The sequence below is a fragment of the Selaginella moellendorffii genome, unplaced genomic scaffold (genome assembly GCF_000143415.4).
Source record: "Selaginella moellendorffii unplaced genomic scaffold, v1.0 SELMOscaffold_103, whole genome shotgun sequence".
Taxonomy (NCBI): domain Eukaryota; kingdom Viridiplantae; phylum Streptophyta; class Lycopodiopsida; order Selaginellales; family Selaginellaceae; genus Selaginella; species Selaginella moellendorffii.
This window is the reverse complement of record NW_003314364.1, coordinates 461,022-486,386: the sequence shown is the minus strand read 5'-3', so window position 1 is coordinate 486,386 and position 25,365 is coordinate 461,022. Positions and strand designations below refer to the sequence as shown.

At 49.1% G+C, this 25,365-nt stretch overlaps 7 protein-coding genes across 7 annotated transcripts; 4 read left to right on the top strand and 3 right to left on the bottom strand.

The window, feature by feature from the left end:
- The first annotated feature begins 13 nt into the window (after positions 1-13).
- On the top strand, positions 14-2,042 carry LOC9646774 (growth arrest-specific protein 8 homolog). Its single transcript, XM_024663832.1, has 11 exons — positions 14-199; positions 266-385; positions 435-562; positions 645-723; positions 770-850; positions 909-1,088; positions 1,156-1,322; positions 1,355-1,463; positions 1,522-1,653; positions 1,709-1,846; positions 1,912-2,042. Exons 1-11 carry the CDS (start codon positions 14-16, stop codon positions 2,014-2,016), a joined length of 1,425 nt encoding a protein of 474 aa, XP_024519600.1. The 3' UTR covers positions 2,017-2,042.
- LOC9646773 (serine/threonine-protein kinase ATM) lies at positions 1,965-14,405 on the bottom strand. The gene is given in 79 exon segments (XM_024663825.1): positions 1,965-2,165; positions 2,223-2,354; positions 2,396-2,461; positions 2,513-2,647; positions 2,694-2,825; positions 2,883-2,982; positions 3,034-3,080; positions 3,131-3,209; positions 3,263-3,342; positions 3,394-3,483; positions 3,531-3,639; positions 3,694-3,788; positions 3,841-3,900; positions 3,966-4,022; positions 4,074-4,214; positions 4,270-4,332; positions 4,382-4,462; positions 4,518-4,598; positions 4,646-4,729; positions 4,780-4,863; positions 4,911-4,955; positions 5,005-5,212; positions 5,262-5,410; positions 5,468-5,563; positions 5,608-5,772; positions 5,853-5,936; positions 5,987-6,061; positions 6,110-6,176; positions 6,228-6,328; positions 6,375-6,608; positions 6,663-6,749; positions 6,802-6,909; positions 6,968-7,015; positions 7,060-7,215; positions 7,267-7,390; positions 7,441-7,558; positions 7,604-7,661; positions 7,713-7,784; positions 7,834-8,034; positions 8,087-8,243; positions 8,296-8,342; positions 8,388-8,486; positions 8,538-8,657; positions 8,715-8,853; positions 8,901-9,028; positions 9,078-9,114; positions 9,168-9,283; positions 9,340-9,504; positions 9,551-9,670; positions 9,722-9,796; positions 9,852-9,915; positions 9,965-10,011; positions 10,065-10,188; positions 10,245-10,366; positions 10,422-10,547; positions 10,597-10,725; positions 10,770-10,844; positions 10,904-11,330; positions 11,377-11,558; positions 11,609-11,710; positions 11,776-11,898; positions 11,961-12,017; positions 12,071-12,119; positions 12,178-12,248; positions 12,308-12,349; positions 12,403-12,477; positions 12,535-12,580; positions 12,629-12,685; positions 12,739-12,752; positions 12,755-12,827; positions 12,877-12,983; positions 13,033-13,105; positions 13,164-13,285; positions 13,337-13,493; positions 13,548-13,692; positions 13,744-13,905; positions 13,971-14,105; positions 14,170-14,269; positions 14,321-14,405. Coding segments are annotated over 79 exon segments (8,271 nt in total). The 5' UTR covers positions 14,393-14,405; the 3' UTR covers positions 1,965-2,087.
- A 56-nt stretch (positions 14,406-14,461) lies between these two features.
- Positions 14,462-16,268, bottom strand: LOC9646788 (probable WRKY transcription factor 26). The gene is made up of 5 exons (XM_024663824.1): positions 15,826-16,268; positions 15,666-15,743; positions 15,017-15,612; positions 14,796-14,954; positions 14,462-14,731 (listed from the first exon to the last, which is right to left on the bottom strand). Exons 1-5 carry the CDS (start codon positions 16,120-16,122, stop codon positions 14,542-14,544), a joined length of 1,320 nt encoding a protein of 439 aa, XP_024519592.1. The 5' UTR covers positions 16,123-16,268; the 3' UTR covers positions 14,462-14,541.
- Positions 16,269-16,420: 152 nt separating this feature from the next.
- LOC9646787 (vacuolar protein sorting-associated protein 26B) lies at positions 16,421-18,033 on the top strand. The gene is made up of 11 exons (XM_002990020.2): positions 16,421-16,468; positions 16,529-16,603; positions 16,668-16,742; positions 16,794-16,866; positions 16,933-16,977; positions 17,043-17,154; positions 17,212-17,281; positions 17,342-17,386; positions 17,449-17,504; positions 17,565-17,740; positions 17,799-18,033. Exons 1-11 carry the CDS (start codon positions 16,466-16,468, stop codon positions 17,966-17,968), a joined length of 900 nt encoding a protein of 299 aa, XP_002990066.1. The 5' UTR covers positions 16,421-16,465; the 3' UTR covers positions 17,969-18,033.
- Positions 18,034-18,087: 54 nt separating this feature from the next.
- LOC9646772 (pentatricopeptide repeat-containing protein At3g53170) lies at positions 18,088-19,710 on the top strand. The gene has a single exon (XM_002990019.2). The coding sequence runs from the start codon at positions 18,088-18,090 to the stop codon at positions 19,606-19,608; it is 1,521 nt and encodes a 506-aa protein (XP_002990065.2). The 3' UTR covers positions 19,609-19,710.
- A 190-nt stretch (positions 19,711-19,900) lies between these two features.
- On the bottom strand, positions 19,901-23,275 carry LOC9646786. The gene is made up of 16 exons (XM_024663823.1): positions 23,018-23,275; positions 22,766-22,960; positions 22,635-22,712; positions 22,424-22,585; positions 22,210-22,373; positions 21,939-22,157; positions 21,763-21,889; positions 21,521-21,709; positions 21,379-21,465; positions 21,160-21,329; positions 20,985-21,104; positions 20,702-20,927; positions 20,589-20,648; positions 20,364-20,537; positions 20,200-20,309; positions 19,901-20,143 (listed from the first exon to the last, which is right to left on the bottom strand). Exons 1-16 carry the CDS (start codon positions 23,189-23,191, stop codon positions 19,978-19,980), a joined length of 2,421 nt encoding a protein of 806 aa, XP_024519591.1. The 5' UTR covers positions 23,192-23,275; the 3' UTR covers positions 19,901-19,977.
- A 292-nt stretch (positions 23,276-23,567) lies between these two features.
- LOC9646771 (probable ADP-ribosylation factor GTPase-activating protein AGD8) lies at positions 23,568-25,121 on the top strand. Its single transcript, XM_024663831.1, has 5 exons — positions 23,568-23,963; positions 24,029-24,283; positions 24,406-24,630; positions 24,736-24,797; positions 24,908-25,121. The coding sequence occupies exons 1-5, from the start codon at positions 23,568-23,570 to the stop codon at positions 25,119-25,121; spliced, it is 1,152 nt and encodes a 383-aa protein (XP_024519599.1).
- Positions 25,122-25,365: the final 244 nt, after the last annotated feature.

The following is a 25,365-nucleotide window of genomic DNA, read 5'->3' as shown; positions in this document are numbered from 1 at the left end:
GAGAGTGAGTGGAATGGGACCCAAGAAGAAGGGGGATGGCAAGAAGAAGAAGGGTCGCAAAGGCAAGGGAGAGAAGAAGTCCAAGGATGGCGCTGGGCCGTCGGGGCCAACACCCGAGCAGCTCAAGGCGCAGGTGGCAACGCTCACTGCGGACAAGGCCACGGAAGAAAATGAGCGCAACCGCATGCAGATTGATCGGGTGAGTGTTCCTGGCCCCGAGCAGCTCATTTGAAACGTTCAACGTGCTCGTGGCCTGGCCGCGCAGGACAAGGTGGCGTCCTTTTGGGACATCAAGAAGAAGGAGCACGAGCATGCTCTGGCACTGGTGCGGAACAAAGACCGCGAGCGGGAGCAGCTCCAGGAGAGGCAGCAGGCGGAGATCAAGGTGCAGCATTTGCCTTTAGTCGACTGCAAACTTGTGCGCGTGCATGCAGGTGTACAACCAGCGGATGAAGCACCTCTTATATGAGCAGCAAAACATTGTGGGCAGCGTCAAGGCCGAGAACGAGGTGGCTCTCAAGCTGCAGCGCCAGCAGGCAGCCCAGCGTGAATCTCAACTCTTGTACGTGGCTCTGCTTGGATCATGTCATGATATATACTGATAAACACCTTGTCCCTCCTGCTGATGCAGCTGTGCGCTGCAGGAATGATCTGCGTACACTCAAGGACAACAAGAAAGAAATGGAGCTCAACTACGAGGACACGATCAAGCAGATGAAGCTCGTATGCCATCTCTGTATCCCCTGGCTCATGATATCGTTTCTGGCAGGACCATGCCAAGGAGATAACAAAGATGAGGCAACAATTTGACCTGGATGCCCAAGATCTGATTGCCAAGACTGACAAGAAGGTTTAGTTGCTCAATGGCTCAAACTTTGCTGCTTTCTCCAATGGCGTGACACGCACAGATCAAACGAACCAGAGACAATGACGAGTTCCAGCGGAAGCAGGAGATACACGAGATTGAGGAGCGTAAAAACATGCACATCACGGACCTCATGAAGAAGCACGAGAAGGCATTCTCGGAGATCAAGTGCTACTACAACGACATCACCCAGAACAATCTTGACCTTATCAAGACGCTCAAGGTGACACAAATAAGCTCCATTAGAGTGGGGCAGCAGACTGACACTGCCGCCAGTGTAACCTTTTCAGGAGGACGTGACTGACATGAAAAAGAGGGAGGCTGCAAACGAGAAGCTCATGTACGAGATTGCGCAGGAGAACAGAAGGCTGACCGAGCCACTGACACGGGCTCTAAAGGAAGTGGAGAACCTGAGGAAACAGATGGCTCAGTATGACAAGGTAACGAATTCCTCTTTCAGACTGCCTGCTGATCAAAGTAAAACCCAAAACAGGATAAGCACTCCCTTCAGCAGTTGCGCTTGCAACACGTGGACGCTCTCAAGCACGTCCAGAACCTGGAATGGGAGTACAGGCTGCTCCAGGAGAAGCTTGAAAAGGTATTGCATGCATCCCTGGCGACGTGATATCACGTAGTACAAGTCTGTGTGTCTCCAGGTCCAAGCGGAGCGCGATGACTTGTACGCTCGGTTTGAGTCGTGCATTTTTGACGTGCAGCAGAAATGCGGGGTCAAGAGCTTGCTGCTGGAGAAGCGCGTGCAGGTCTTGTTGGAGCAGCTGGAGAAGAAGGTGCGCATGCGGCGGGGCAGAGTTTTGTGTTTGATTCATCACCTGGTGGTTGCAGGACACTCAGCTGGGCGAGGCCATGGGCGCATCCAAACTCCTGGACGCCAGTGGAGCCAAGTTTGGAATTGACAAGGTTATAGACACCAAGAACCAGAAGATCAAGCGGCTTTATTACGAGCTCGGGAGGGTCACCAAAGTAAAGATTCGCAGTTCAGACTGGCGCTCTCTCATCATTCTCGTCGTACATATCTGTGCCTTCAGGCCCACAACAGCGTTGTCAAAGCTTTTCAATCCAAGCTGGCCGAGTTCGGCGTTCCTCTGGAGCAAATGGGACTGCCAGAATACATCGCCAAGCTGCCTGTCTAGTTTTCTCAAACAGCTGAACCTCGTACAGCTTCAAACACAGCACCTTGCATCTGTGAAAGAAGCTTGCAGCATCACAGCCAAGCGGCCCAACCAGGAAACAAAAGGCACAGGTTCTCTGGATCTTGTGCATCTTGGACCAGCTGCTGGACCTGTAATGGGACAGTTTTTAAAGAAAGAAAAAGAGAACAATGCCAATCCTTTACTACCTGACCCTCGACTGTACGGTTCTCGCCATCACGATAGCCATCAAGCTTTTGCTTAACGCGCATTAGTGCCCGAGTCGCATCTTTGTTTCCCTCCACTTTATCAGGGTCCTCCACATCCGCATACTCGGCTCCCTGAATGGAACTTAGAGAAGCATTATAAAGATGATGTATACCTCTTGTCTCTGCAGCGCCTTGAGGGGTGATAAGGCCCATCTGTACAAAGGATCGTGTATGAACACCTGCACACCAACCTTAGCAAACTTTCTTCCGCCTTACTTCGTAGCACTTACCTCGATAATGGTGAGCAACGCTTCCTTGTTCGCTCGCAAGACGGAAAGCGTCGCTTCACAACATCTCCTGAACACTCCCTCCACACCCGTGACACCCATGCCATCGATAACGTCCCGTGTGAGTCTAAACGGAATCTGGAGGTATCCCAAGTCAGCTACGGCACAGCAAGCAATCAGCTACCGTTTCTGGTGTCTTAAGCATCAATCCTTGGTCAAACGCCACCCCTAGATCGATATGGACGACATCAGCATTAGCCTGATCAATCAAAATGTTCATCGAATGGCGGTCTCCCAGTCCCACAACGTAGCCAACCTGAAATTAAAGACGTGATCGGCAGAGAACAAACACAACAAATGAGAAATTTCTCACCATTGAAGAAGCTGCCACACTTCGCGTATAGTTCAGCCGCTTTTCAAACCAGTCTGCGGCTCGAAAGAAGTTCTCTCGGAAGAAGTAGCGGAAAACAGGCCTAGCAGACACAACTTACAACCACCTGGCAGAATAAATCTCATAGTCTCACCTAAAGTTTTTGCACACGGTCTGGAAGGCCGCGCTTTTGTTGGATTCCTAACCATCAAACGGTGAACAATGGATAGCTCGCCGGGCGTCACACATACCTTGACTATATGCTCTCGGCACTCCGCAAACGTCCAATCTCCAACGCCGTAGCGAGTGTGTGCTCCTGGTACTTTGGAACTAAACAATTTTCCTTCTCTGAGCAAACCAGAAAATCTCATACTAATTCTTACCTTCCCAGCAAATACTGTCCGAGTGGAATGGTCCCATTCACCCATTCCAGAGCACCAGCACTCGGAGTGAACGGAACAACCTGAGTTTTCGAAAGTAGGAAACGGGATCATATGAAAACTGCTTGTTGTACCTTGTATGTTCGTATTTGAAGACATCTGATACGAGTTTCTGCATGATCCTTTAAGAGTGTGTTGACAAGACCAAAAAGTTGCTCCATCACCTGAAAATCGATGTTATTATATCTCCAAGATCTTAGAGACTACAGACCGCATCTTGACGGAGATCATCACCCCCAGATTTGGCTAACTGGCGATACTTTTGGCCGTCCGATCCGCGGCACAGCACAACTTTTGGAACATTAACGCCTCTCATTACACTGAAATGTTTTGCGCTTTTAGTTAGTATGAAAGCAAGACCAAGTTAATCTTACGTAATGCTTCCCTCGAATCCATCGAAATATGGGAGATTTTGACCAGAGTAGTCACAATTGCGATCTACTGAAATGTTCGCAGTCAAAACGGGGACCTGTATAAATTTCAATTGAAGGAAATATTGAAGGATAACTTCTAGTATTTACCAGATTAAGTCGTCGCACACTACGAATATCCCTTGGATAGGGTACTGGCTTAAGGCAGTCCTGCAAAAAACCAAAGTAAAGAAAAATTAGCTACAAAGTAGGCCAACGCTGCACACGGCAATTACTTGCTGTGAGACCTCCAGCTCGGCCAGTTTGATATACACCTCAACCATATCTCGCACCTAAAAAACAAAGGAACCACGTCCTGAATTGTGATGTAACCATTAATTTACCTGCATGATCAAATTGGAATGGCGATTAGTTAGCTCCTTCAGTAGCTCCTCTGCTGCACGTTTTTTCTCTAAGTCAATAACGAAAGCGTTTTTCCTCTTCTGGTTTTCCTTGATTCGATCCCCATTGGCCAGCGCCAGTAACTAAAGTTGTATAAATCCACATTAGAAGGCACATAGCTTGGTAGAAGCACGGTACCTGGTAGAGTGAGTGGTACGGATGCTCAATCGCCATCTTCTTCACAAGTGAGGCCACAGCAAACTGCGAAACGACAAGTCACATTCTCAAGATTCAGGACTGAAAAACATACCTGAAAATCGTTTGCCGTTTTTATAGCACCCATTCTGGATGCTATTTGATAAACCAGCGGAAGGAACTTAAACGACGGTACCTGCCAATGTGATGTAACTAGAAGTCCCCCTAATTTGCAGCACAACTGAACTTACCTTATGCACAGTCTCGATCATGTCATTTATAACAGTTTTGTTCTCGACGTTCCCAAACCAAAGAGAAACCAACCGAAAGACCTGTCGAAGTAGATTAAAACTAGGCCAATGTTACGAGTTTAGCTTACCACTCTCATATCATACTTGTCACTTGAGAGTAAGCAACTCCGGTAGGACTTGAGGCAAGTTCTAAGCACACGTGCCATGTCGCCCTGCAGACATCATCGTCAGGCAGGAGCAAGTGTATTGAGCTATAACTCACATGCATCTTGGTCCACTCTACACTTTCCAGTTTAAGCTCCTTCTGAACTTCCAGCGCCTTAAGAGAGTAACCATGCGTATCATCCTTTCAAAAACCAAAAGGTTATTACAGCCAAAGAAAAGAGTGCTTACTTTGGATTCTTTGGCTTTTCTCACCAGTGCCTCATACTCCTTCATCTAAAGAACACAGATGATGTGACAAAAAGTCTTTGCAAGTTCATCATACCTTCATATTTCTCAGCTGTAATTCAGTTTGCCACTCGGTAGAGCCAAGTCGATCTTCATAACTTCGATGAAGAGCATTAGCAAAATGGGCCAGGTGGAAATGTGTTTTACTTCTCCGTTTCATGAAATCGCTACTACCAGAACTCGTAGATCTAGTCTCAGCAATGATGACAGCTTTCTCGAGATAAGACTCAAGGATTACACGAGAGCTGCAACGAAAATTTGTTATTGACAAAATAATTTCGGGCACGTTGGTACCTTGCGGATCTTGTTTGTGCAAGCCACTTTCCAGCAAGACAATACAAAGCCATGGAGTCCGTCGAACCAATATACGTTAACAAGTACTTCACAAGACTTACTGCCAATTCACGCTGACCTTGCGCCCATAGGACTTTAGCTTCTTCAATCTGAAAGACCATATACATTAGTATACTTAGTCGACATGAATTAGAGATAAAACAGACCCGTCCGGCTCTTAGAACCTCGCTGCGCTTATTGTCTCCTTGACAAAGGCCTTTGAGCTCTTGAATTGCACCTGCTGCTTGATTGAGTCTTCCAGCCTAAAAACTTATTGGTAAGCCTCAAATGAGAAAGAGTTTGGAACCTTTCTGGCAAGTGCTGCGTATTCAACAAGGTAACAAGGAAGACAGTCCTCCCGCTGAAGAACCCGAAGAAGTACTCTCATAAAGCTCCCAAATGGTTCCAAGAGGTTGTAGTTTCCCGTCGTTTGTTTCGTAATACCTTTCCACCTCGTAAATAGCATTTGTATCTGCAGAACCGAATGAAAGATTTTTTTTCCAGGGAGAAATTAGAAACATATAAAATATAACACGTAAATCCCTTACATACCTCGCTGTCAGGAGGGGTACTAGGTCCACTAGATCCCAATGATGGCCAGCGGAGACTCCAAGCGAATGGGAGACAATCAACAATCTGAAGAGAGACAGTATCAGGATCACAGACGTAAAAGGTCTGTAACGAGCCTGGAGTTTGACGATAGATGGATAAACATTTTGAGTGCTTTCAAGGCTGGTGTGCGCAACATGAGAAACAGTGTCCTGATAAACTTGTTAGACTTGAGAGAAAACGATACATAAGAACCTTACCTCTTTCATCCGTTTGACAGAAGTGTCAAATCTGCTGAAATCTCCTTCAACGAGACATTGAAAGGAGCTGCTAATCAAGATAGCAAAACTTATTCTACATAAACAACAATAACATTACCTGAGTAAATTTCCATGAAAGCCCAGCTTAAGAGAATCATCACCGGCGGGGTTCATATCGAAACTCAGGTCCCACTTTCCAGACTTCCAGGCACCTTCGTACTGCACACAAGAAAGATCATGTGATGATCTCAAAGGCTGGATGTACCTGTAATTCTTTGAACTCCTTGTCGTTTAATAGTTCCATCTTGATGTTTCTAAGACCTGTGCTGTAAACGTCCCTCACCTGAGAGCATCCTGAGTGTTGCAGTGCCCGTACAACACCTTTGTAGTAACCCTTTAGGACGTCAGTGTTATTTGAGCTACTTAGCAGCAAATCATATGTTTCCAAAGCCTTTCCCCAGTTGCCTTCATGCTCGTACAGCCTGACTTGTGATATGGGCTGAGAAACATATCCTTGGCATCAGATAGACAACGTTCAAGTAATTGATCTTACATTGTGAGTGTAAATTATGCCATAGATGCTGTCTGGTTCATTCACCTTCGTATACACAGACAGAAGACGTTCCAGATGTTCGGGTAGCTGGCAATCACGTTAAGACACGATTACAGTCAAGAATGATGCAAGATTTTACCTCGTCCTCATCTCCCGAAAGTTCTCGTTCTCCCAGCACAGCCTTTCCGAAATTTTCTTCACACCAATGTTCAACATAGAGAACAGAAGTGAAATACGCCGCACATTTCTGAACAGGTTCCAAGTTAAATGTCATAGAACCCAAATCAAACACAAAATAAGCCGACCTGTGCCGTCTTGGCCGTAAGAAGGTAATCCACATCCAGCCAATAAACCTGAGGAAGAAGAAACGTGAAAGATTATAATGAAATTCAACTACCTTAGGCCACTTTAGAGGCTCCAGGGTATTTGTTCCTTGCGACAAGCCTTTGGCTGCTGCCTTTACGTGACAAGCTCGTAGACTATTAAAAGCTTCGAGAAAAACTTGCATCGACCTTGTATTTTTGTTGACATCGGAAAAGATATGGTCTTGAACCTACATGTGAAGTTGTAAACTTTCTGATGAAATAAACAGACCAGCACTTGCATGTGTGACAATAGTAGTGTACAGAGCAGAATGAATTGGGATCACTTTAGCCAAAGACCCAAGCGCATAAGGGAGCAGAAACTCAGCTAGTGCAGCCTTAACCTCAACCAGACTCTGACAAAGCCTGCAAGCATTTTCATCCTAAGTCCAAAATATAACAAAGAATAAAGTCACCTTAAAAGTGTATCTTCGGTGTAGCTTATCAAGGCATGAACCAACGAACAAATCCAAGTCTCGTAACTTTTGTCGCTAGTGCTCCAAACTGATGAATCTTCAAGCTTCCCAGATTTTGCTGCATGAAAACGATGAAAAGTGTTCTATTTCCAAGCTCACTTACAAGCATTACACCCAAGAACTAGGTTCACCAACATTTTGTTAGGACCATCGGTATGCGTCTGAAAACAGTAGCATGTGTCAATACACATTGCCTGCTTTGCATGTTTTACCTCCAAGTACGCTCGCTCTTGTTCATTGAGTCTATTTAAAACGTCATAACCATTTTTGGTTGCCAACAAGCCCTGCACAAATCCCTGACTTGTTTTACAGATTACCAAAGTAGATTCATACCTTTGCTGTTTGATACGCCAGATCAATTATAAAAACATCTTTATCTAGTAAATAGCTGCACAGCTGGGTCAGTACTACTTCCAAAATATCCTCAGACGGCCCAGCCACGTCGATAGTTTTTGAACGATATGAGGGACGCAAGAAATTTCTGTTAGCGTCTGGCAAATGAAAAACCACCGCTTCACAATTTCCAATTCCAACCTGCAATGGTAAGTGGATGACACATAGCTTTACAAATGCAAAATTGTCTTACCGCAGCTAGAAGCTCTGCAGTCAGATTCTTGATGTCATAATCATGATCGTCATTGCATGAGAGAACAAGTTCCCAAACGGCAATCACTAATTCATCAGAAGTGAAGAGACTCCGAGATTCCGGTGCATCTCGCAATTGGTTGCAAAAGCTTCGAAGACTGGAAAAAGAAAGCAAAAAGATTGAAAAAAAGATAGAAACAAGAAGTAAACCTCCATAGTCGTAATTGAGAGGGAAGAGAAGGAGCCTTCTGCACAAACTGAAGACACTCATGAGTGTTATATGTTGCATACTCCGTTCTTACCTTTACAAACTCTTTTGAAAATGCATCGGCAGAACGCAATTGAGCTTGGAATTCTCTTATCGTGTTGAAGCAAGGAAAGTCTGGAAGTTGGTTAAGTTCCTGAAAAGAACAGGTTCAAACTGAAAAGCTTATCAAGCCAGTATGCAGTACCTTCACATAGGGGGATAAAGATGATTCGCCTTTCAGAGTCACGCGATGAAGTAGCTGAAGCACAGATGAGCACAATAGATCACCGTTAAAAGTACATGACACCAGTCCAGAAACAAGAGCCTGTAATACCAAAGATATTTGAGATGCCACCATTAACTTCACAATAACAAATATAACCTGTAGATGCTCTCCCAGAATCCACATAGACGACTGCGGTTTGCGCTCCAGTTTATCAATCATTGCATTTATCAATAAACAGCACTTCGGTTGCAAGTCAACCATTTCAATTGATTGCAAAATTATGTGCATCATGTACCTGCCATACCATTGTAAGCTGTATGATCTTAGTAGACAAAAAGTTACCGGAATGTGCTCGGAATCACAATTCCGTCCTCGATAACGTTCAAGAATGCGTCCAGTTTTTCCAGAGAGTGCCGTGTGTGGCGCCAGTGAGAAGAACTGGAAGCCTCCTTGTGAATTTCTAGCAAAATCTGTTCTTCACGTCAAGTGAGAATCGACATCCCAAGCGCATGCACTAACCTGGAATACGAGCTCCTTCACTTCTTGGCGTCTACTACTGAGTAAATTCCAGTGTTATCAGTTAGAAATATTTGAATGTACGATACATACTCTTCAAATAACCCCTTCGCAACTGCCCTTACGGCAGCCATGGCTGCATCCTTCGAAACTGATGGCAACACAGCGTCCGCCTTCACTAGCAGAATGATATTTTTTGCAATAGAAAACTGTCGTGCTGTATGTAAGCACTTCAGCCGCACAAGAAAAGAAACTCAGCACCTACCACGTGTTGTTTTATAAGCTTCTCCCGCTGAATTTGAGTTTCAAATAGAGGGCTTTGAAGAACCAACGAGGCTTTATCATATCCACCCCAATCCAGAGCGGCAAGGAAGGCAAAAATAGAGGCAAAGTTCTCCTCGACCAATGAACTGACAGACATTGTTCTCTCCTAAACAAAAGTAAGACTCAAATGGGCAAATACCTGCTATGCATACCTGTGCTATCTGCTGAATTTCGGCATGTTGTCCATGTAGGAACGAAGAAGGTAGTATGAACGGAAGACAATACTCAAGGAACCCGGACGCATTTGAAGGTTGGATAAGTATGTCGCTCACCTGGTTACATATAAACAATCAAATAAAGTTAGAACTTCAAGAGTTGCATACCTTCAGGAGTTCACTTATATGAAATGAAGCGGCAACCCAGCAGTCCAATATCGATCTGAGCAGCTGCTTGAAGAACTTCAAAACAAATATACACGAACTAGTAAACAGCGCATATTACAGCTATCACAACCTTAAATCTGTCTGTATAGCCCAGTTGTTTGGCAATTTTATTAAGCACTGCAACGACTAAACTCCTGCAACAATCAAATCTCAATTGTGTTATTATAAACATGCTAACATTACCTATGCATGGGCTGTAGAGCAGCTTGGGCAAGAATAATGCACACAGCCTGAAAAGGTAAAATGAGCATGACAATGAGAATATAAATAGCAGTGGTCGTACATCAGCTTCCACTTGTTCGCTTGCAGCTGCTACTTCACCGATAGCTATTATTGCCGTTTTATACAGAAGAGCTTCCGTTGTATCACCTAGATGAGAAGTTGATAGTTTCACTCCAAGACTAGCTCTAGCACATGCACTAACTTGTCAGAGATCTTATCATCATCGCAAAAACAAACTTACTGGACGTCCTGTAGAAGTTGGGGATGTCCGCTCCACGTCTCAAACAAGATATGTATTCGGCTAGCATGACCGGCCCTGACACGAAAGTCAGGATCTTGCAGAAGTTCCAAAAACATTAAATCCTACAATCAGAAGCCGTTGTCAAAGGGATTGATTACGTAACAAGCTACGGGATACCTGGGCAAGGGTCGCATCCAGTATCATCAAGTCTGCAACAGCTTCGCCAATTTTCAAACGCGTTGTATATTGTAGAGCATTCACCTTCGAAACGTATTCTATAATCTTTTGAAACCTTGGAAGTATCTGAAAGAAAGCTCAAAGCTATAAACAAGGAAATCTGGGGACGACGGACCTGTGCCAGTTTGGCTTTATCTTTCTCGGCTTTCAACTTTGACAGAAGCAGTTGAGAAGCAGCCAGAGTATTGAAACACGTAGAATCACAAACTTGACCTTTTTGTAGGGAATTCAGCAATTCTTCGACCTGTCCTTACGCGTCAAAGCACTGGCAAAACTAACGCAGCTTACCAGTTCCTCAAGTCTCGGTAGCATCTCAGGAATCGTAAAACTACTGCACATAGAAAATATGAGCTTTTCACGAACCTGCGAAAACCTTTGAGGTCAAATGCCATCCAAACATTCATTAAAGTGAAAACAACTACCTTAAAGTCCTCTGAAGCAAGCAGTAGATCTCGCAAAATATGAAACGCAGCCTCTGGAATTTGGCGGCCGAGGCTGCAAATCATGGATATGCATATGACTTTCCACTTTTCTCGTTTAGGTGCATCCAGCTCCGCATCGTTCAGTACAGAATTAGAAGTTGTGGACTCACATACTCTGCCGTCCTCTAATAAACTCCGCAAGACTTTCAATAATCCTTCAAAGGAGCACCGGGAAACAAGCTTTGTCTGGCCGGCGCTTTCTGCAGAAACAAGCTCATCTAATGCAAGAAGTGATTTCACTGTGAGTTGTCTAGATGCCTCCCCAGTTTCTCCAACACTTTCCAGTCGCAAAATGCAGCACCCCATAAGAACTGCAGGCGAGGTAAAGATTTCTCCATCGCGACTCCAAAGAAGGACTGTGTGACCTCTGGAAAAAAAAATCTCAGAATCATTTCATTTAGCAATAGGCTTACCTCGTTTTCCTTGAAACCTCGACTCCCACAAAACAGTAGGACACAAGTACGGCCACCCGAAGGAGAGATTCCAGTCGCTGGCATTTTACTTCTTGAATAAGTTGCAAAATACCTTCACCAAGGATTTGAAGTAAATCGTCGCTTTGAGAAAGACTCACTAAACTGTTTCGTTGGCAATCAACCTGAAGAAACCAGCTTCTAAAAGAATATCCACGAATGCAAATGTGCTTACGTTGATTGCGGACAATCCTTCAACTCCACAGTTGGCTAAAACTTCGTCTGCAAGGTCAAGTTCACGCAACTCCGCTTCTAGAACCTTGCCTTGTTCCGTTTGCTGAGAAATTTAGGCGAGTAACTCGGCACGGAGATTTTATCACAAATAGTTAAGAATCTAATTACCTCCGACCAGCTCTGTAAGAAAGTAGCGGCATCCTTTACTTGAAATTCCAGCGCACCAACCGAGAGAGAAAGGAGCGTCCAGCTTATAAGCTTGAGGGGTACCTGGCATTCCGAAGATCCGGCCTAAAAGACGAGAAGTTACAACAGAAAAAGAACAAAAGAAAAAGAACGAGAAGGTTGGACACCTGAAACTTCAATGCCTTCAGAGCCCAAACAAGAAGAGATTTTCGAAGAACAAAGTCCTGGAAGAGCAAATCGAATGTCATTCCAGGTATCTGATCAACCTATTAATTACCTGACAGGGAGCAGTCGAAAACAACACAGAAACAAAAAAGAGAGCACTTCTGCGGGTGCGATAACTGTTAGCAAAACCTGCGGAAGAGCTCAAGGAGATGACGATACCTTGTTGGTTGATCTCTGAATACGTGGAGCTCCCAAATTTCGTTCGGAGCAACAAAAGCAGGCGAGTTATTCTGCATCGCAGAAACTACAAAGTCAGAGGTCAAAGTCTCATAATACCCGGAAAAGCTACCATAAGCAATATGTTGCTCAGTAGCTTCAAAGCCTCGTCCACCTGCAAGTAGAATCATGAGAAGACAATGGGGAGGAGTACGAAATCACCCATACAAGAACCAACACGGTGCTCATCAACAATATCCATTTGATTGTCGCCTCCCACACACACTGCCAAAGGCTTGCGTTCTGCAAGACTAGCGGACGTAAATAACAGTGGAGTGGAAAATTTACAATCTACCACACCTGCCAGGTTCCATGGTCCCCAATATCACAAATCTCGTTGACGCATCTGGATTGTTCTGAATAATGTCAGATATAAGAGCAGTGGAAGACAAACCTTATAAGCCATAAAGGTACTTCAAAGGACATGACGTTGATCGCTTCAATAGGCAACCTTCAAAAAGCACATACATATGTTTATCATACAGCATTGTAGTCGAGACGTACCTCTGCACCAAAGCTGAAAGACATCAGATAAGAACTGCTGCGGAAGCTTAGAACCATAGTGCCTCAGCAGAAGGCAAATGGCGCCAGCCCTGATTATTGCAGGAATGTGACGATGTCGTACACCAACATGACCCTTACCACAACGGTTTCAAATCACGTATTCTGTCTGTGATGAGCGCCGTGACGCTCTCCTTTTTTCTACGTTTAGAGCTGTTGGTAGCATGACCTCTGTCCCTGCCGAGGAACTGAAAGTGAGAAGTCAGAACGGGAGAGTATAGCAAACGCTGCATGCACCTCAAAAATGACTTGGGCAGCAAGCATTAGAAACGAGTGTGTCGAGCTCGCAAGTGGTACAGCCTTGGTGTCCCTGGGTAAAAAGAATAATGCACTGTAAGCTTCTTGGCATTACGAAAGGTTCGGCTTACCAACACTTCCCGTCCAGTTCCTTAACCACGAAGTCAAACAATTCCTCGAGGTGATCGGTTTCGTCGTCCCTCACAATGCTGCTTAGTTTCAGTTGCATCCTCAGATACAGAACAAACAAGTCCTGTAACAGTAAAGGAAATGAGCATGTAAAGACCGCAGGGTAGCATCTAACCTTGGTAGCCGTGTCGGTAATTGTAGCCCATGACCGGAAAAGGCATTTCTTAGCACCGCAATGAATTTCAAGTAAGTGACTGCCTAGATTTGGTCCATCATGTCTCAACAAGCTGGTGACTGCCTCTAGAGCCTTTTTCAGACCCGCTTTGATATCACTGGTTTAAAAACCCGCGTGTCACGTCCGTGAACTCCCAGAATTACGAACACACCTGATGTGCAGGAAGATGTTGGAGAGCTTGGCCGCGACGTCCGGCCTTAAAGACGGAGGGATACCCCCTGGTGGATTTTTGACGATGGACAGAAAGGCATCGTCGTGCGGCTGCGTCTGAGTTTGCAGAAGGAACTGGACAAGTTCTAGAGCAGGCAACCAAGACTGTGTGAGGTCGTTTATAACGCGAGAGTTACCTGCATATGTTTCCTCCTTCATGCGCAAGCGGTATTCGTGCTCGCTAAGAAGATCGGACACAATAGCGCAGTAATCAGCTTGGAAGCTGGGAACAGTGACGACGGTATCCACCAAATGCTGGTACAGGTGACTGAGCTTGCGCACCAGGACCCCTCTCTTGTCTGCGATCAAAGGATATTCATTTGACAACATGTCGTGCTTTTGAGCAAGATTGCGCGCAGCTTACCGGAGGCACAAGCCCTCCTCACCAGACTCCTGAGTACCTTGGCATACTCGAAACTGGGCGCCTTCTTCTTGGGCGTTTTCAGGTATGACGAAGTGCCCTCGCACAAGGCATGCACCACACCCGGCCATGTCGATGCTGCAGCACAAAAACAGGACAGGCCGAGATGAGAAAAGAAAGCGAGCGAGCAAAAGCTTGTTACGCGGAATCTGGCCCTGGCGCTGGAGCCTTTCCGTCTGCTCGTCCAGCAGCCTCGAGAAATCCCGCATGTTGACATACTCCTTGAGCAGCTTGAGGCCGGCCTGGTTTGGGGCATGCCAATCCGACATGACACATGAAAGAGGCGCGCTTACCTCGCGCTCCCTGTGGCGATCCGACCTCAGCTTGGCGACCATTTCCTCCACAACACGGACATTGACGGCCATAGCTCGCCCTAGGCTATAGCCCTCCTTCCCCCGCGCTGGGATTTTAAAACCCAGGGCCCAGGTTTAGGGTTTTCACTTTATATAAACATTGCATTGTCTTCCCCCCAGAGTTAGGTTGCATTTTTTTGTGGTTAGTCTAAGCGTATACTCTAGGCGGAGAGAGGAGCAGGGAGGAGCTTTGTGCTAGTGGTGGACGTGGAAGCGGCGCCGCCCCTGGCAGCGGGTGTGTCGTGGTCGTGCTTGCCTTCGTACGAGGTGATGACTGCCTTTGGATCGTCCGCTGCTCTCTCCACATGCTTCCTCACGGGGCACCCCGGGTTTGTGCACCTGTAGTAGCTCCTGGACACACGGCGAGAGTTTAAACCAATCAAAACCAAAATCTCCTGGCGAGAAACGAGCTCACCTTGGGTTGGGATTGCCTTTGACAACCTTCTGCCCGTATTTTCTCCAGCGGTAGCCGTCGTCGAGCACGTCCACTTCGCTGTTGGTGTGCACCACAACGGGTGCCTCGCGGCTGCCGCTGCCGCTGCTTCTGCTCGAGGCATTCATCCCGTCCCGTCTCCTGCACAAGCAGCATGTGAGTCAAGTGTCTCAAGCTTGTCTCAAAGATCCGTTCTTTGTTACCTGCGCTTGGCATCCGGTTCCTCCCCGTCCTCCGCCTCTTGCTCCTCCTCCTCCTCCTCCACGTCGCTGCTGTTGCTGTTGCTGGCATGGCGCTGGGCAGGCGTGGGGGTGGCGCCGCCAGGCACAAGCACCAGAGTTCTCTTGCTGCCGTCGTCCGGTTGCACGCGGGTCACCGCCAGCCTCCGGATCATCTGCGGCTTGGAGTGGCTGTGGTCGCCTTTGTACACAATCTGCGTCGTTTCTCCAGACACGGAGCGCTCCACCAGCTTCTTGGCGGAGCAGTCCGGATGCGTGCAGCGGTAGTAGCTCCGCGGATTGTCACACCCCTTGACCTGCTTCTGCCCATACTTGCGCCAGTTGTAGCCGTCGTGCTCTGGAGCGGGTGTTGATGCGCTTGCGCTTGCTCTTGTCACCGCAGGCGCAGCAGGCACCAGAGCAACGCTCGTGTCCTCGTCTTGCTGCTCCCCGTGCTCGTCATCCTCCTCCTGCTTGTTGCTGTCCGCTGGCTTCTGCTGCTGCTGCTGCTGCTGCAACACTTGGGCGTGCGACTGGACTTGTGCCAGAAGTTGGCCGTGAGACACCCCTCCCAAAGGAGACTGGAAACAAGTAGGGCATTAGTAGATTTCCCTGGAGAAGAGCAACAGCATACCAGCGGCAGTGGAGACGGCGGAGGATGCCATGCCAAGGGATTGACGACATGGAAACCCGTGGTAGGAGATGGCTCTGCCTGAGGCACCACGCAGTGTTTGGGTTAATGCAAGGCTAGGCTAGCGCGGCAGCACGAGAAACGAAAACAAAGACAGGCTTACCAGCGCCGAAGAAGAGAGCAGCAGCGGCGAGTCGAGTGGCGACGACTTGAAGCGCGAGAGGATCTTGGGCGATGGCGAGGCGAGCGCCCCTTGCAGGAGGCTGGTGAAGGAAATGGAGCTGGAGTCGGGGTCCTGCTCAGCTAGGAAATTGGCCACCACGCCCATGGGGCTGCGGCTCAAATCGCTGCTCCGCAAGAGCGCTTCCATGGAGGGCCGGGGCGGCAGGACTGCCAGGTGAGGTCTGACCGGCTTTGACACGACGAGACCACCGCGCCCGCTCCCTTCTCCTCGTTCCATCCTGGGCGCTCCCTAGGGTACTGCTATCTCCTCACCTCCTTCCTCCCTCTTCCCGGGGGGCCTGAGCTTATTTATTAGTTACCTTCCTCGCGGCCACTTCCCACTGCGGATGAATTGCTCCCTCCCTCCTCTCTCTCGCTCCCTCTTTCTCTTTCTCTCTCTCTCTCTCTCTTTCCTCTTGCTTCTCGTCAATGGCCTGGGCCGCCCATCGTCAACAAAATGCTGACGTGTTGGAATTGACCAGCGAGCACACGTCGCGGGTTCGAGTCTCGTCCATCACACGTCGGGGACCATTCCGTCGGGGGCCATTCACAAGAAAGAGTGAGGAGTTGGGCCGCGGCCAATGGTAACACTTGCTCGATCTCGCTTTTTAACTGTTGTGACACAAGATTTGGTGCGCGCGCAGAACTTCCTTGTGGGAGCCTTCAGCCCGCTGGCCAGCGTCTCCATCGAGCTCGCGGACGAGGACACGCGCAAGCATGTAAGTCGATCCAAAGCTCTCAAGATCGATCCGCCAATCAATCACGTGGATCACGAATTCCCAGGTTACCCTCAAGAAGGAGAATGGGCAAATGGCGTCCGTGCCATTGTTCCGGAGCCAGGACAGCGTCGCCGGCCAGGTTTGGTTGATCGCTTGGAGCCGCATTCGTTGCTAATAGTGCCTGTCACAGGTGAGGATCGACCCCCTCCCGGGGAAGCGGATCGAGCACCAGGGCGTCAAGATCGAGCTCCTGGGTCAGATAGGTGAGGCATTACACTTGACACCCTGCACCCTGGCGAAATGAAATGGATTATCCTCTTCTTTGGCAGAGCTGTACGTGGACCGTGGCCACTTTTACGATTTCACATCTCTTGGTAACCTGTTCTCTACTACTACTAGCTTGGCTTCTTACCATCTCATCCGTGAGCACTGGCAAAAGTCAGGGAACTGGACGTGCCAGGAGTGATCCACGACCGCAAGATCTATCCGTTTGAGTTCTCCACCGTGGAGATGCAGTATGAATCCTACAACGGTGTCAACGTTAGGCTCCGGTAGGAAAGCTGCCCCCGGCCCCCACTGTCCTTGACACCTTGGTTGTTGCCTTGCAGCTATGTGCTCAAGGTCACAGTGAGCAGGAGCTATGTTGCGGCCAACATTGTGGAGCACAAGGAGTTCTGGGTAAGCACATTCGTTTGTGTTTCACAGAGTGCCATGATGAAAAGCTTTGTTGTTTTGAAGGTCCGCAACTTCAATCCCCATCCAGAGATCAACACCAGCATCAAGGTATGTCTGCCCCTGTCACTCACTCTCTTGGAGCCTGAAGTAAGCTGGTTTGCAAAGCACAGATGGAGGTGGGCATCGAGGACTGCTTGCACATTGAGTTTGAGTACACCAAGAGCAAGTACCAGTGTTTCTCTACCTATTGTGTGCTGGGAGTTGACTACGTTGACATCGCTCGCAGGTACCATCTCAAGGACGTGATAATTGGGAAGATTTACTTTTTGCTGGTGCGCATCAAGATCAAGCACATGGAACTGGAGATCCGGCGTAGAGAGTCAACCGGCTCCGGGCCCAACACTCTGAACGAGAGCGAGACGCTGGCCAAGTACGAGATCATGGACGGGGCACCAGTCCGGGGTAACTCCATTCACTCTCACTCGCACGACAAATGACATGCATCCGCTGCGCTGCGCAGGTGAATCCATCCCGGTCCGCCTCTTCCTCAGCCCCTACGATCTGACGCCCACGTACCGCAACATCAACAACAAGTTCAGTGTGAGGTACTACCTCAACCTGGTGCTAGTGGACCAAGAGGAGAGGAGATACTTCAAGCAGCAGGAGATGCTCCTCTTCCGGGCCACGTAAGTACTTGCTTTTCTGCTGCCATATGCTATATAGCTAGGTAATGTATGTTTCATCTGCGGGAGCCATGGCCGGCCTCTTGGCACCTCGCTGCTGCACTTGGCAATGGGCGATGGACGAGGATGTGTGTCCAATGCGGCAGCAGCAGCAGCAGCGATAGCAGCGGCGGAAGCAGCAGGAGCGTGCGGCCCAGCCGCTTGCAATGGCGGGAGACGAGGCAGGACAAGCGGTCGGCCAGGGAGGCCATGACGGTGGCAAACCGGGTCATGGCGTCCGAGGAGGCGAGCTTGCGCAAGAGTATGGCCAGAAAGGCGAGCAAGCTGCTGCCCAGCTCGCTGCTCGACATACTGTCGGACAGGATCCAGCGGGGCCAGTGGGAGGCGGCGCTCAAAGTGTTTGAGCTCCTCCGCTCGCAGCAGTGGTACCAGCCATACGCCGGCACCTACATCCGCCTGCTGGAGATGCTGGGCAAATGCAAGCGGCCGGACGAGGCCGCCTCCCTCTTCCAGACCATGCTCGCCGACGGCTGCGGCCCCAGCCGGGAGGCATTCACGGCCCTCATGTCCGCCTACACGCGCAGCAACCTGATGAGCACCGCCATGGAAGTGCTCCAAGCCATGAACGCCACCCCGCACTGCTCGCCTGACGTCTTCACCTACAGCCTCCTCATCAAGTCGTGCTGCGACTGCGGCCAGCTGAGCCGTGCCTCGGACCTCCTGGCCGACATGACCGCCCGAGGCATCCAGCCCAACCGCGTCACCTACAACATCATCCTCGACGCCTATGCCAAGTCCGGCTCCCTCGACAAGCTCCACGACCTGGCGCTCCAGATGCTCCAGTCGCCCTCGCCCTCGTGCAGGCCCGACCACTGGAGCCGCAATGCCATCGTCAAAGGCTTTGGCAACCGCGGCGACATCCGGCGGATGGAGGAGTGGTTCCAGAGGCTGACCACGCCCAGCGACGGCCCCGACTCGCTCACGCTCCACTCGCTCATGGCCGCCTACGCCAAGGCCGAGATGTTTGACAAGATGCACGCGGTTGTGCGCTACATCCACAGGTACCACTACCAGGTTGACGCCGTCACCTACAACATCCTCATCAACGCCTATGGCCGTGCCGGCCGCAAGACGCAGATGCTCAAGACCTTCACCAGCATGAAGTGTGGGGGCGTCCGGCCCGACTCCGTCACCTACTGCACGCTCATCAACTTCTACGGCAAGTTTGGCATGCAGCGCAAGCTCCCCAGGCTGCTGGAGCAGATGAGCATGCACAAGGTCCAGCCCGACACCGCGCTCTACAACTCGGTGCTCGACGCCTACAGGAGGGCCTCCGACATCAGCAGCATCGACCGCTACTTCGCCGCCATGCAGGAGCAGGGATGCAAGCCCGACCACCTCACCTACAACATCCTCATCCAGGCCTACCGCTCTCAGGGCCTCACGGACAAGGCCGACGTCATGGCTGTAGAACAGGAGAAGCTGAAGCAGCGGGACTCGATCAACAGGTTGTTTGTTTCGTCGCTTGAGCCCCCAAAGACTAGATCCAGGCTCGACGCAAACGAGCTGAGCAGTTCTTCCCCAGCCATTTGTTTCAATGCGGACAGAGAGGGCACCCAGGTCATACGTACACACAAAAGGCCATAGTAATCTCGTCACGAGCTCGGCACTCGACATGGAAGACGAGTTCTCCAACCCAGTGTTCATAGTTATCTGGAATCGTTAAAAAAACTATATAGATTTGGCTAAGAAGAGTCCCCAAGCCTTTCAGCTCCGACTGCTTGCTGAGCCCTTCGTAAGCAGTCCTGAGCAAGCACCACCCAATCATCAAAGGTTCACAACATCTCGCTGCCATAACGGTCGTTGTCACCTTTGTGAACGTTGCTCAAGTTTTGTGCATGCCTGGACGACACTCTGATGTAGGAGATAAGGTGCTTGCTGACGATCGAAGACGTTAGGTGTTTCTATTATTTCACAGGTGCCAAAATTGTGTTCCTCAAAAGCTTTTCGTTTGCTTTACCATTTGTCACCTGAAAGTGAAATGACGAGGAAATATATGACAAAGCCCGTAAGCAATATCACCCCGTAAATCAGGGCCTGGGAGCTCTGGACTGGTATCGAATGCTCCACATGACAGCACCTCATCCGGTCTCTCTCCGTTTCCAGGACATGCTCCACATAGCTGCAGCATGGGAAACCAATCAGCACAATGCGAGGTTCCTTTCTGAATCCACTTACGCTTTGGCAAATGTCGTGTATTGCAGCAGGTGTGTGGAGTTTTCATGTGCCTCCAGCAGTTCATGATTGTACAAACGAGACGACACTTCCACCAGCTGCGTCTCCAGTTCCTGAGTCCACAAACAGTTACCAACAGCCAACACAAGATAGAGAGACGATCTTACATCCAGGTAAGTTTCCAGTTGCTGGACCAGCTCGTGCGGAATTGGCATGGGAAGGTTCGTAGTCTTCTTGTAGAATTTGTCGAGCCACAGTCCCGCAACAGACTGTGGCTTCTTACCCTTCACAGGCTCTCCAAGCGGAGTTTTCAGGAACTCATTTGTGAATGATTGGATGCTCTGGTAAAGGCCACGGTCAGGAAAAACAAACATCTGTTTTTGCAACCACACCTCTGTGGATTGTCTTATAGCTCGAAGAGCTTGGTCCACGCGTGCATAAATCGAATTCCGCTGTTTGAGAGAATCAGATTAAGGAAAATCTAACAAAGACCCACACCACGTACCAACGCCGTGTCACTTTGTAAGCTGCTAATCTTTGCTGCGTTAGAGAAGGGACCAAACGGATGATGACCGGAGCCCCAGAGCCAGTTTACCAGGGGACGCTGATGAACATGCGATGCTCTTTCATATGGTGCCACCAAGCCTCCCACCACGGCAGCCAGGCCAGCAATGATGTGTCTTTGAGGATTCTTTGGAACTGCTTGTATCCTCGCCGTCTCCGAAACATAGCTACCACATAGCCACATTATTAGTCACAAGAGAGCATATAAGATAAACGTAGCAGACCTTAAATTGAAGGGATCGCTTTCGTGCTGTACAACAAAAACAGCGTCGTTACTTGTCCAGACAGCACTCTCTCCTTGCATGAGAAGTTCCTCATCGAGTCCAGCCAGTGACAACACAAATCTGCAACAAAAATACATTTTAGAATGGTGCAGGAGCCCTGAGAAGAAAAACTTACACGGGGACAACTCTGGTTCCGTAGGCTTTCTTCACATTTGGAGGATTTTGCAATCTGGATTCCGCTCTCTTATTTTCCTTGTCTTGCTTGCTGCCGTACCTCCAATCCTGTCGAGAAGAGGATTTGATCACTGGGTCGCGTTTGAACTGGTCCTCATCTGGCTCCCCCTCCTGCAACTTAAATCGTTCAGAAAATTTCATTGCATTCAAAAAGAGCAACCATGTAATTGAAGAACTTATTTGAGAGGGACGGCTCCGCAAGTTCAAGAAGCCCCGACGCTAGAAGATCGGCAGAAAGTTTGAACTCCTGCATCAAACTGTACCAGTAAGATGATTATTTGCGACATCGATAACAAGTGTACCTCTCTTAGAACAGAACCATCAAGGTAAGGTTTGATCCGAACTTGATACCGTCCGTCCTTCGTAGTCTCATGAGTTGACAAACTGCGATATGCTTTCCTAACAGCAATTGCCAGCTTCTCGTGGTCATGCAAGTTATGTGTTCCTCCAACGACAACTACCTCCTGCCCCGGCTCGGCCAGTTTCTTGACCTGACAAAAGTCCGGTAAAGAACGAGCAACACATGTCTCAATGATGCAGATACCTCTCTCTCGATTGCATCCATGTCTATTGTATCGTTTCCCCCGGAATGAAGTAGAGTATTTTGTTGATGGTTTCTCAAGATTATGACAGAAACCAGAAGCCTCTGCGCAACGTCCACTGTTTCATACCTGCTCGAACCACTCGTTAGCCGATCGTAACGTAACAATAGATGCTCACCTGACATCTGGTGATATCAAGTACTCAACAGCAGATGCGACAAGCGCAACAAGTTGGCCGGAGAAAACACTGTGTGCTTTTGTGTCTTGGATCGGAGACCGTCCTCGAGGAAAGAAGACGCTTTGCAACCTCGGAACCGTGTTGTATCCTACACTGCCTTCGTTCGAGTCCACTTTTCCATATGCACAAGGCCCAGCCGCAATATCAATCACGGCATACCTGAAAGAGAGAAGTAAGCTGGACATATGCATTCTACAGTAAGCACTAGCACCTTCCAGAGCTCAGCCAAAGCTGCGTCGACGCACCTTCGTTGTAGCGATACTTGTAAATATAGCCACCTTCTTGTTCCCTCAGCTGTTCGGGTGTGAGCCCTTCAATTTTCGAGGACAGTGTTGCATTGTTGACGTCGACAGGAATTCGAGGGTCCATACGCACCTGCCAAACCATGTCAGGATTCAACAGCTATAAGTAGCAAATGGCCAGACCTTGTCGAGGTTAAGGATAAAAATCGCAACCGGCAAGTGTTTGTGCGTGCTCGTGTTGGCATCCGGTTCTACACCAAACAGGTAGCTGTACAAGCGGTCGAAAAGCGGCTCAACTTTGGTGGCTTCCACCTCGTACAACGGAAGCACTTTGCCAAACTCTGTCTAAACCCCAGACATAAGTTGAGAGGACAAAGATGCCAGTAAAAACAACCTCTCTTGCAGTCGAATTGGTAGCCACCATGGCCCCCTTGAGATGGCTCTCGACAGTCAAAAGTTCGATCTGGCCGGCCTGTAACACACGAAGAATTGGCCCAAAAGGAAAGCTTTGATGCTCAGCTTTACCGGTATGACGTTGTAGTAGAGCTTGTGCTCAATGTCGAGACGCTGGCCAGTCTCCAAGCAGGCAGGCCTGTGGCGGGGAATGCTCTGGTTGAGCACATTCTTGAGCTTGACCGCATCCAGCGTGTAGCGGTAGCCACCATCGCCATTAAATCCCAGGAGCACCACATTTACTTCCAGAGGGACCTCGAAAGGGACCTGGCGCCATGAGAATCAGCCCGTCTGATCGATCGAATCAGGGCGTAGCTAGCTCACCTCGGCACGAGAATGCAGGAAGCGATGGACATCGAATCGGATGCTATCGCTGATGTCCTGGAAGGCACCGTGGTGGAATTGAGGCGCGGAAGCGTGGCGGAACACATCGCTGTAAGCTGCCAGCGCCTGGATTACTCCGGTGAGCGTCAGGAGGAGCAGCAGGACGAGCCCCATTTTCCCGGATCGATAAACCCTTGGCCCTTATTTAGGGTAACCAGGAAGGGAGGAGGAGACCTAGATCTAGGCTCATGGCTGCCGGAGGGGGACGAGCACTGGGAGAGAGACGCCGTGTTCAGGCGGCTCAAGGCCAAGGCGGACAACAAGGTACTAAGAGCGCCATACCCCTAGCTTAGCTTTGTTTCCTTTGTTTTAATGCAGGTGTGCTTCGATTGCTCCACGAAGAACCCAACCTGGGCATCAATCCCCTATGGAGTCTTCATCTGCCTCGACTGCTCGGCTCTCCACCGCAGCCTGGGCGTTCACATAAGCTTCGTGAGGTGAGCGATCGAGTGAGAGAGTGACTTGGTCTCGATTCTTGTGACGAATGAGAATGGCTCTTCACAGGTCCACCAATCTCGACTCGTGGACGCAAGATCAGCTCAAGCTGATGCTTGTTGGTGGGAATGGTCGTGCGCATGCCTTTTTCAAGCAGCACGGCTGGACTGACGGTGGCAAGATCGAGTCCAAGTATACGTCCAGAGCGGCCGAGCTTTACAGGCAAGTTCTCGCCAAGGATTCCGCCAAACTTGACACAGTTGCGAGCCCCAAGCTCGGGCCTGCCTCACCGCACTTTGACGACGAGCACGTCGACAACGATGCGGCGCTGCTACCACCTGTTGTCACTCCTGCTGTCGCCCTGCCCAAAAAGTCCTCCGCTGTTGGCATGAGAAAGATTGGAGGTGGAAAGTCGGGTGGAGGCCTGGGTGTGAAGAAGCTCACCACCAAGGTTATGTTTTTCAACTTCCCTTGGCCGCTCGCTCGTATACTGAAAACTCTACTTCTTGACTGCAGACTAGTGACAACCTGTATGATCAGAAGCCGGCAGAGACAGAGACAGCAGCAGCAGCGGGGACGGCGCCTTCTCCCGCGGTTGTGCAAGCTGCTCCTGCTCCTAGATCTCGTTTCGTCTATGCCGACGATGACGATCCACCTGCGGTGTCTACAAACTCCGGGCACGTGGTGGCACCGTCCAGTAAAACCGACTTTTTCTCCGACTTTAGTTCCGAGGCGAAGAGTTCCTCCCGTTCCAGTCGATCTAAGACCCAGGTACCGATCTGAGTAGCAGCGCCATAGTAGATAGTTCTTATCACACTCCTCGTTTACAGGTTGAAGAAAGTGACGAGGCTCAACGAAAGTTTTCAAATGCCAAGTCTATATCCTCTGCGCAGTTTTTCAACGATCCCAGCAAGGTTGCGGATGTAGATAACAACGTGCGCCTGCAAAAATTCGCGGTAAGCTCGTTTTTGACGCGGACTAGTTATCCCTTGAACACTGGCTTGCAGAACTCGTCCTCCATATCAAGTGCCGACTTCTTCGACCGAAACGAAGGCAACTCCGTTGCATCGTCCGCAGATCTGACCGCATCGGAACTCGTGACAAGATTATCAATGCAGGTGCGTGAGAGAGGCTTGGTTGTGTATATTTATATATATAAGTGACCTGGGTGATTTTTTCAGGCCTCTCAGGACATGTCCGCGTTGAAACAAATGGCTGGCCAGACTGGGAAGAAGCTCAGCTCGTTTGCGTCGAGCCTTCTTGCAGACATACAAGACCGGATCCGGTAAGAACTGTGTGTAGCAGATGAATAGAAACGGAGAGAATAATTGTCTGTTGCCTGTCACTCTGTTTTAAAGGTTCCCGAGTGAAGTCTCTCCGGGGTTGCCTGGATAGTGGATCTAGACTTAGGGGTACCGTTGCTGCCTCAGCCGACAGCCAAGGCGTCGAGTTGAGTCGACCTTGTGCATGCTCATGCGCTGCATGCAAACTCGTAAAAGTCGACGAGCGTGGCGTTTGTTGTAACCTGTGGCACCACGCCGTGCATCTTGTGCCGTTGCCGGGCGTGGTCAGCCTCTGGAGCGGTGCTAAAGCCGTGGAGGAGCCATGAAGAAATCAACTAGTCCAGCAGGACCTCCAAGACCACCTGAGCAGGATACCAACTGAATCTTCCGGATTCCTTAAAGCTGAACTTGTCTAATTGAGTGATCTTTCTGACCTTCGAGTGGAGGCTGGTTGAATTTCTTTTTGGTTTAAGAATATACTTAAAATATTATTTCAGTCCAAAGTCTTACATGGATGATTAAGCTATAGAACTTGAATTACATGCTATTAAACCTTAGTGGCATATCAAT

What these genes read in the sequence shown, in the direction of transcription:
- LOC9646774 (XM_024663832.1), top strand. Translation starts at nt 14, where the DNA reads ATGGGACCCAAGAAGAAGGGGGATGGCAAGAAGAAGAAGGGTCGCAAA. An exon ending in GGCAGCAGGCGGAGATCAAG is followed by an intron (nt 386 to 434) that starts GTGCAGCATTTG and finishes GCGTGCATGCAG; the next exon opens with GTGTACAACCAGCGGATGAA. An exon ending in AGCTCGGGAGGGTCACCAAA is followed by an intron (nt 1,847 to 1,911) that starts GTAAAGATTCGC and finishes CTGTGCCTTCAG; the next exon opens with GCCCACAACAGCGTTGTCAA.
- LOC9646771 (XM_024663831.1), top strand. Translation starts at nt 23,568, where the DNA reads ATGGCTCTTCACAGGTCCACCAATCTCGACTCGTGGACGCAAGATCAG. An exon ending in TGAAGAAGCTCACCACCAAG is followed by an intron (nt 23,964 to 24,028) that starts GTTATGTTTTTC and finishes TCTTGACTGCAG; the next exon opens with ACTAGTGACAACCTGTATGA. An exon ending in CCAGTCGATCTAAGACCCAG is followed by an intron (nt 24,284 to 24,405) that starts GTACCGATCTGA and finishes TCCTCTGCGCAG; the next exon opens with TTTTTCAACGATCCCAGCAA.
- LOC9646788 (XM_024663824.1), bottom strand. Translation starts at nt 16,122, where the DNA reads ATGGAACGAGGAGAAGGGAGCGGGCGCGGTGGTCTCGTCGTGTCAAAG. An exon ending in GAACCGGATGCCAAGCGCAG is followed by an intron (nt 14,955 to 15,016) that starts GTAACAAAGAAC and finishes CTGCTTGTGCAG; the next exon opens with GAGACGGGACGGGATGAATG. An exon ending in AAAGGCAATCCCAACCCAAG is followed by an intron (nt 14,732 to 14,795) that starts GTGAGCTCGTTT and finishes CCGTGTGTCCAG; the next exon opens with GAGCTACTACAGGTGCACAA.
- LOC9646786 (XM_024663823.1), bottom strand. Translation starts at nt 23,191, where the DNA reads ATGGGGCTCGTCCTGCTGCTCCTCCTGACGCTCACCGGAGTAATCCAG. An exon ending in CCAATTCGACTGCAAGAGAG is followed by an intron (nt 22,586 to 22,634) that starts GTTGTTTTTACT and finishes TCTGGGGTTTAG; the next exon opens with ACAGAGTTTGGCAAAGTGCT. An exon ending in TGGATGCAATCGAGAGAGAG is followed by an intron (nt 21,710 to 21,762) that starts GTATCTGCATCA and finishes GACTTTTGTCAG; the next exon opens with GTCAAGAAACTGGCCGAGCC.
- LOC9646787 (XM_002990020.2), top strand. An exon ending in CGAGCTCCTGGGTCAGATAG is followed by an intron (nt 16,867 to 16,932) that starts GTGAGGCATTAC and finishes CTTCTTTGGCAG; the next exon opens with AGCTGTACGTGGACCGTGGC. An exon ending in TTTGAGTACACCAAGAGCAA is followed by an intron (nt 17,505 to 17,564) that starts GTACCAGTGTTT and finishes CATCGCTCGCAG; the next exon opens with GTACCATCTCAAGGACGTGA.
- LOC9646772 (XM_002990019.2), top strand. Translation starts at nt 18,088, where the DNA reads ATGTGTGTCCAATGCGGCAGCAGCAGCAGCAGCGATAGCAGCGGCGGA.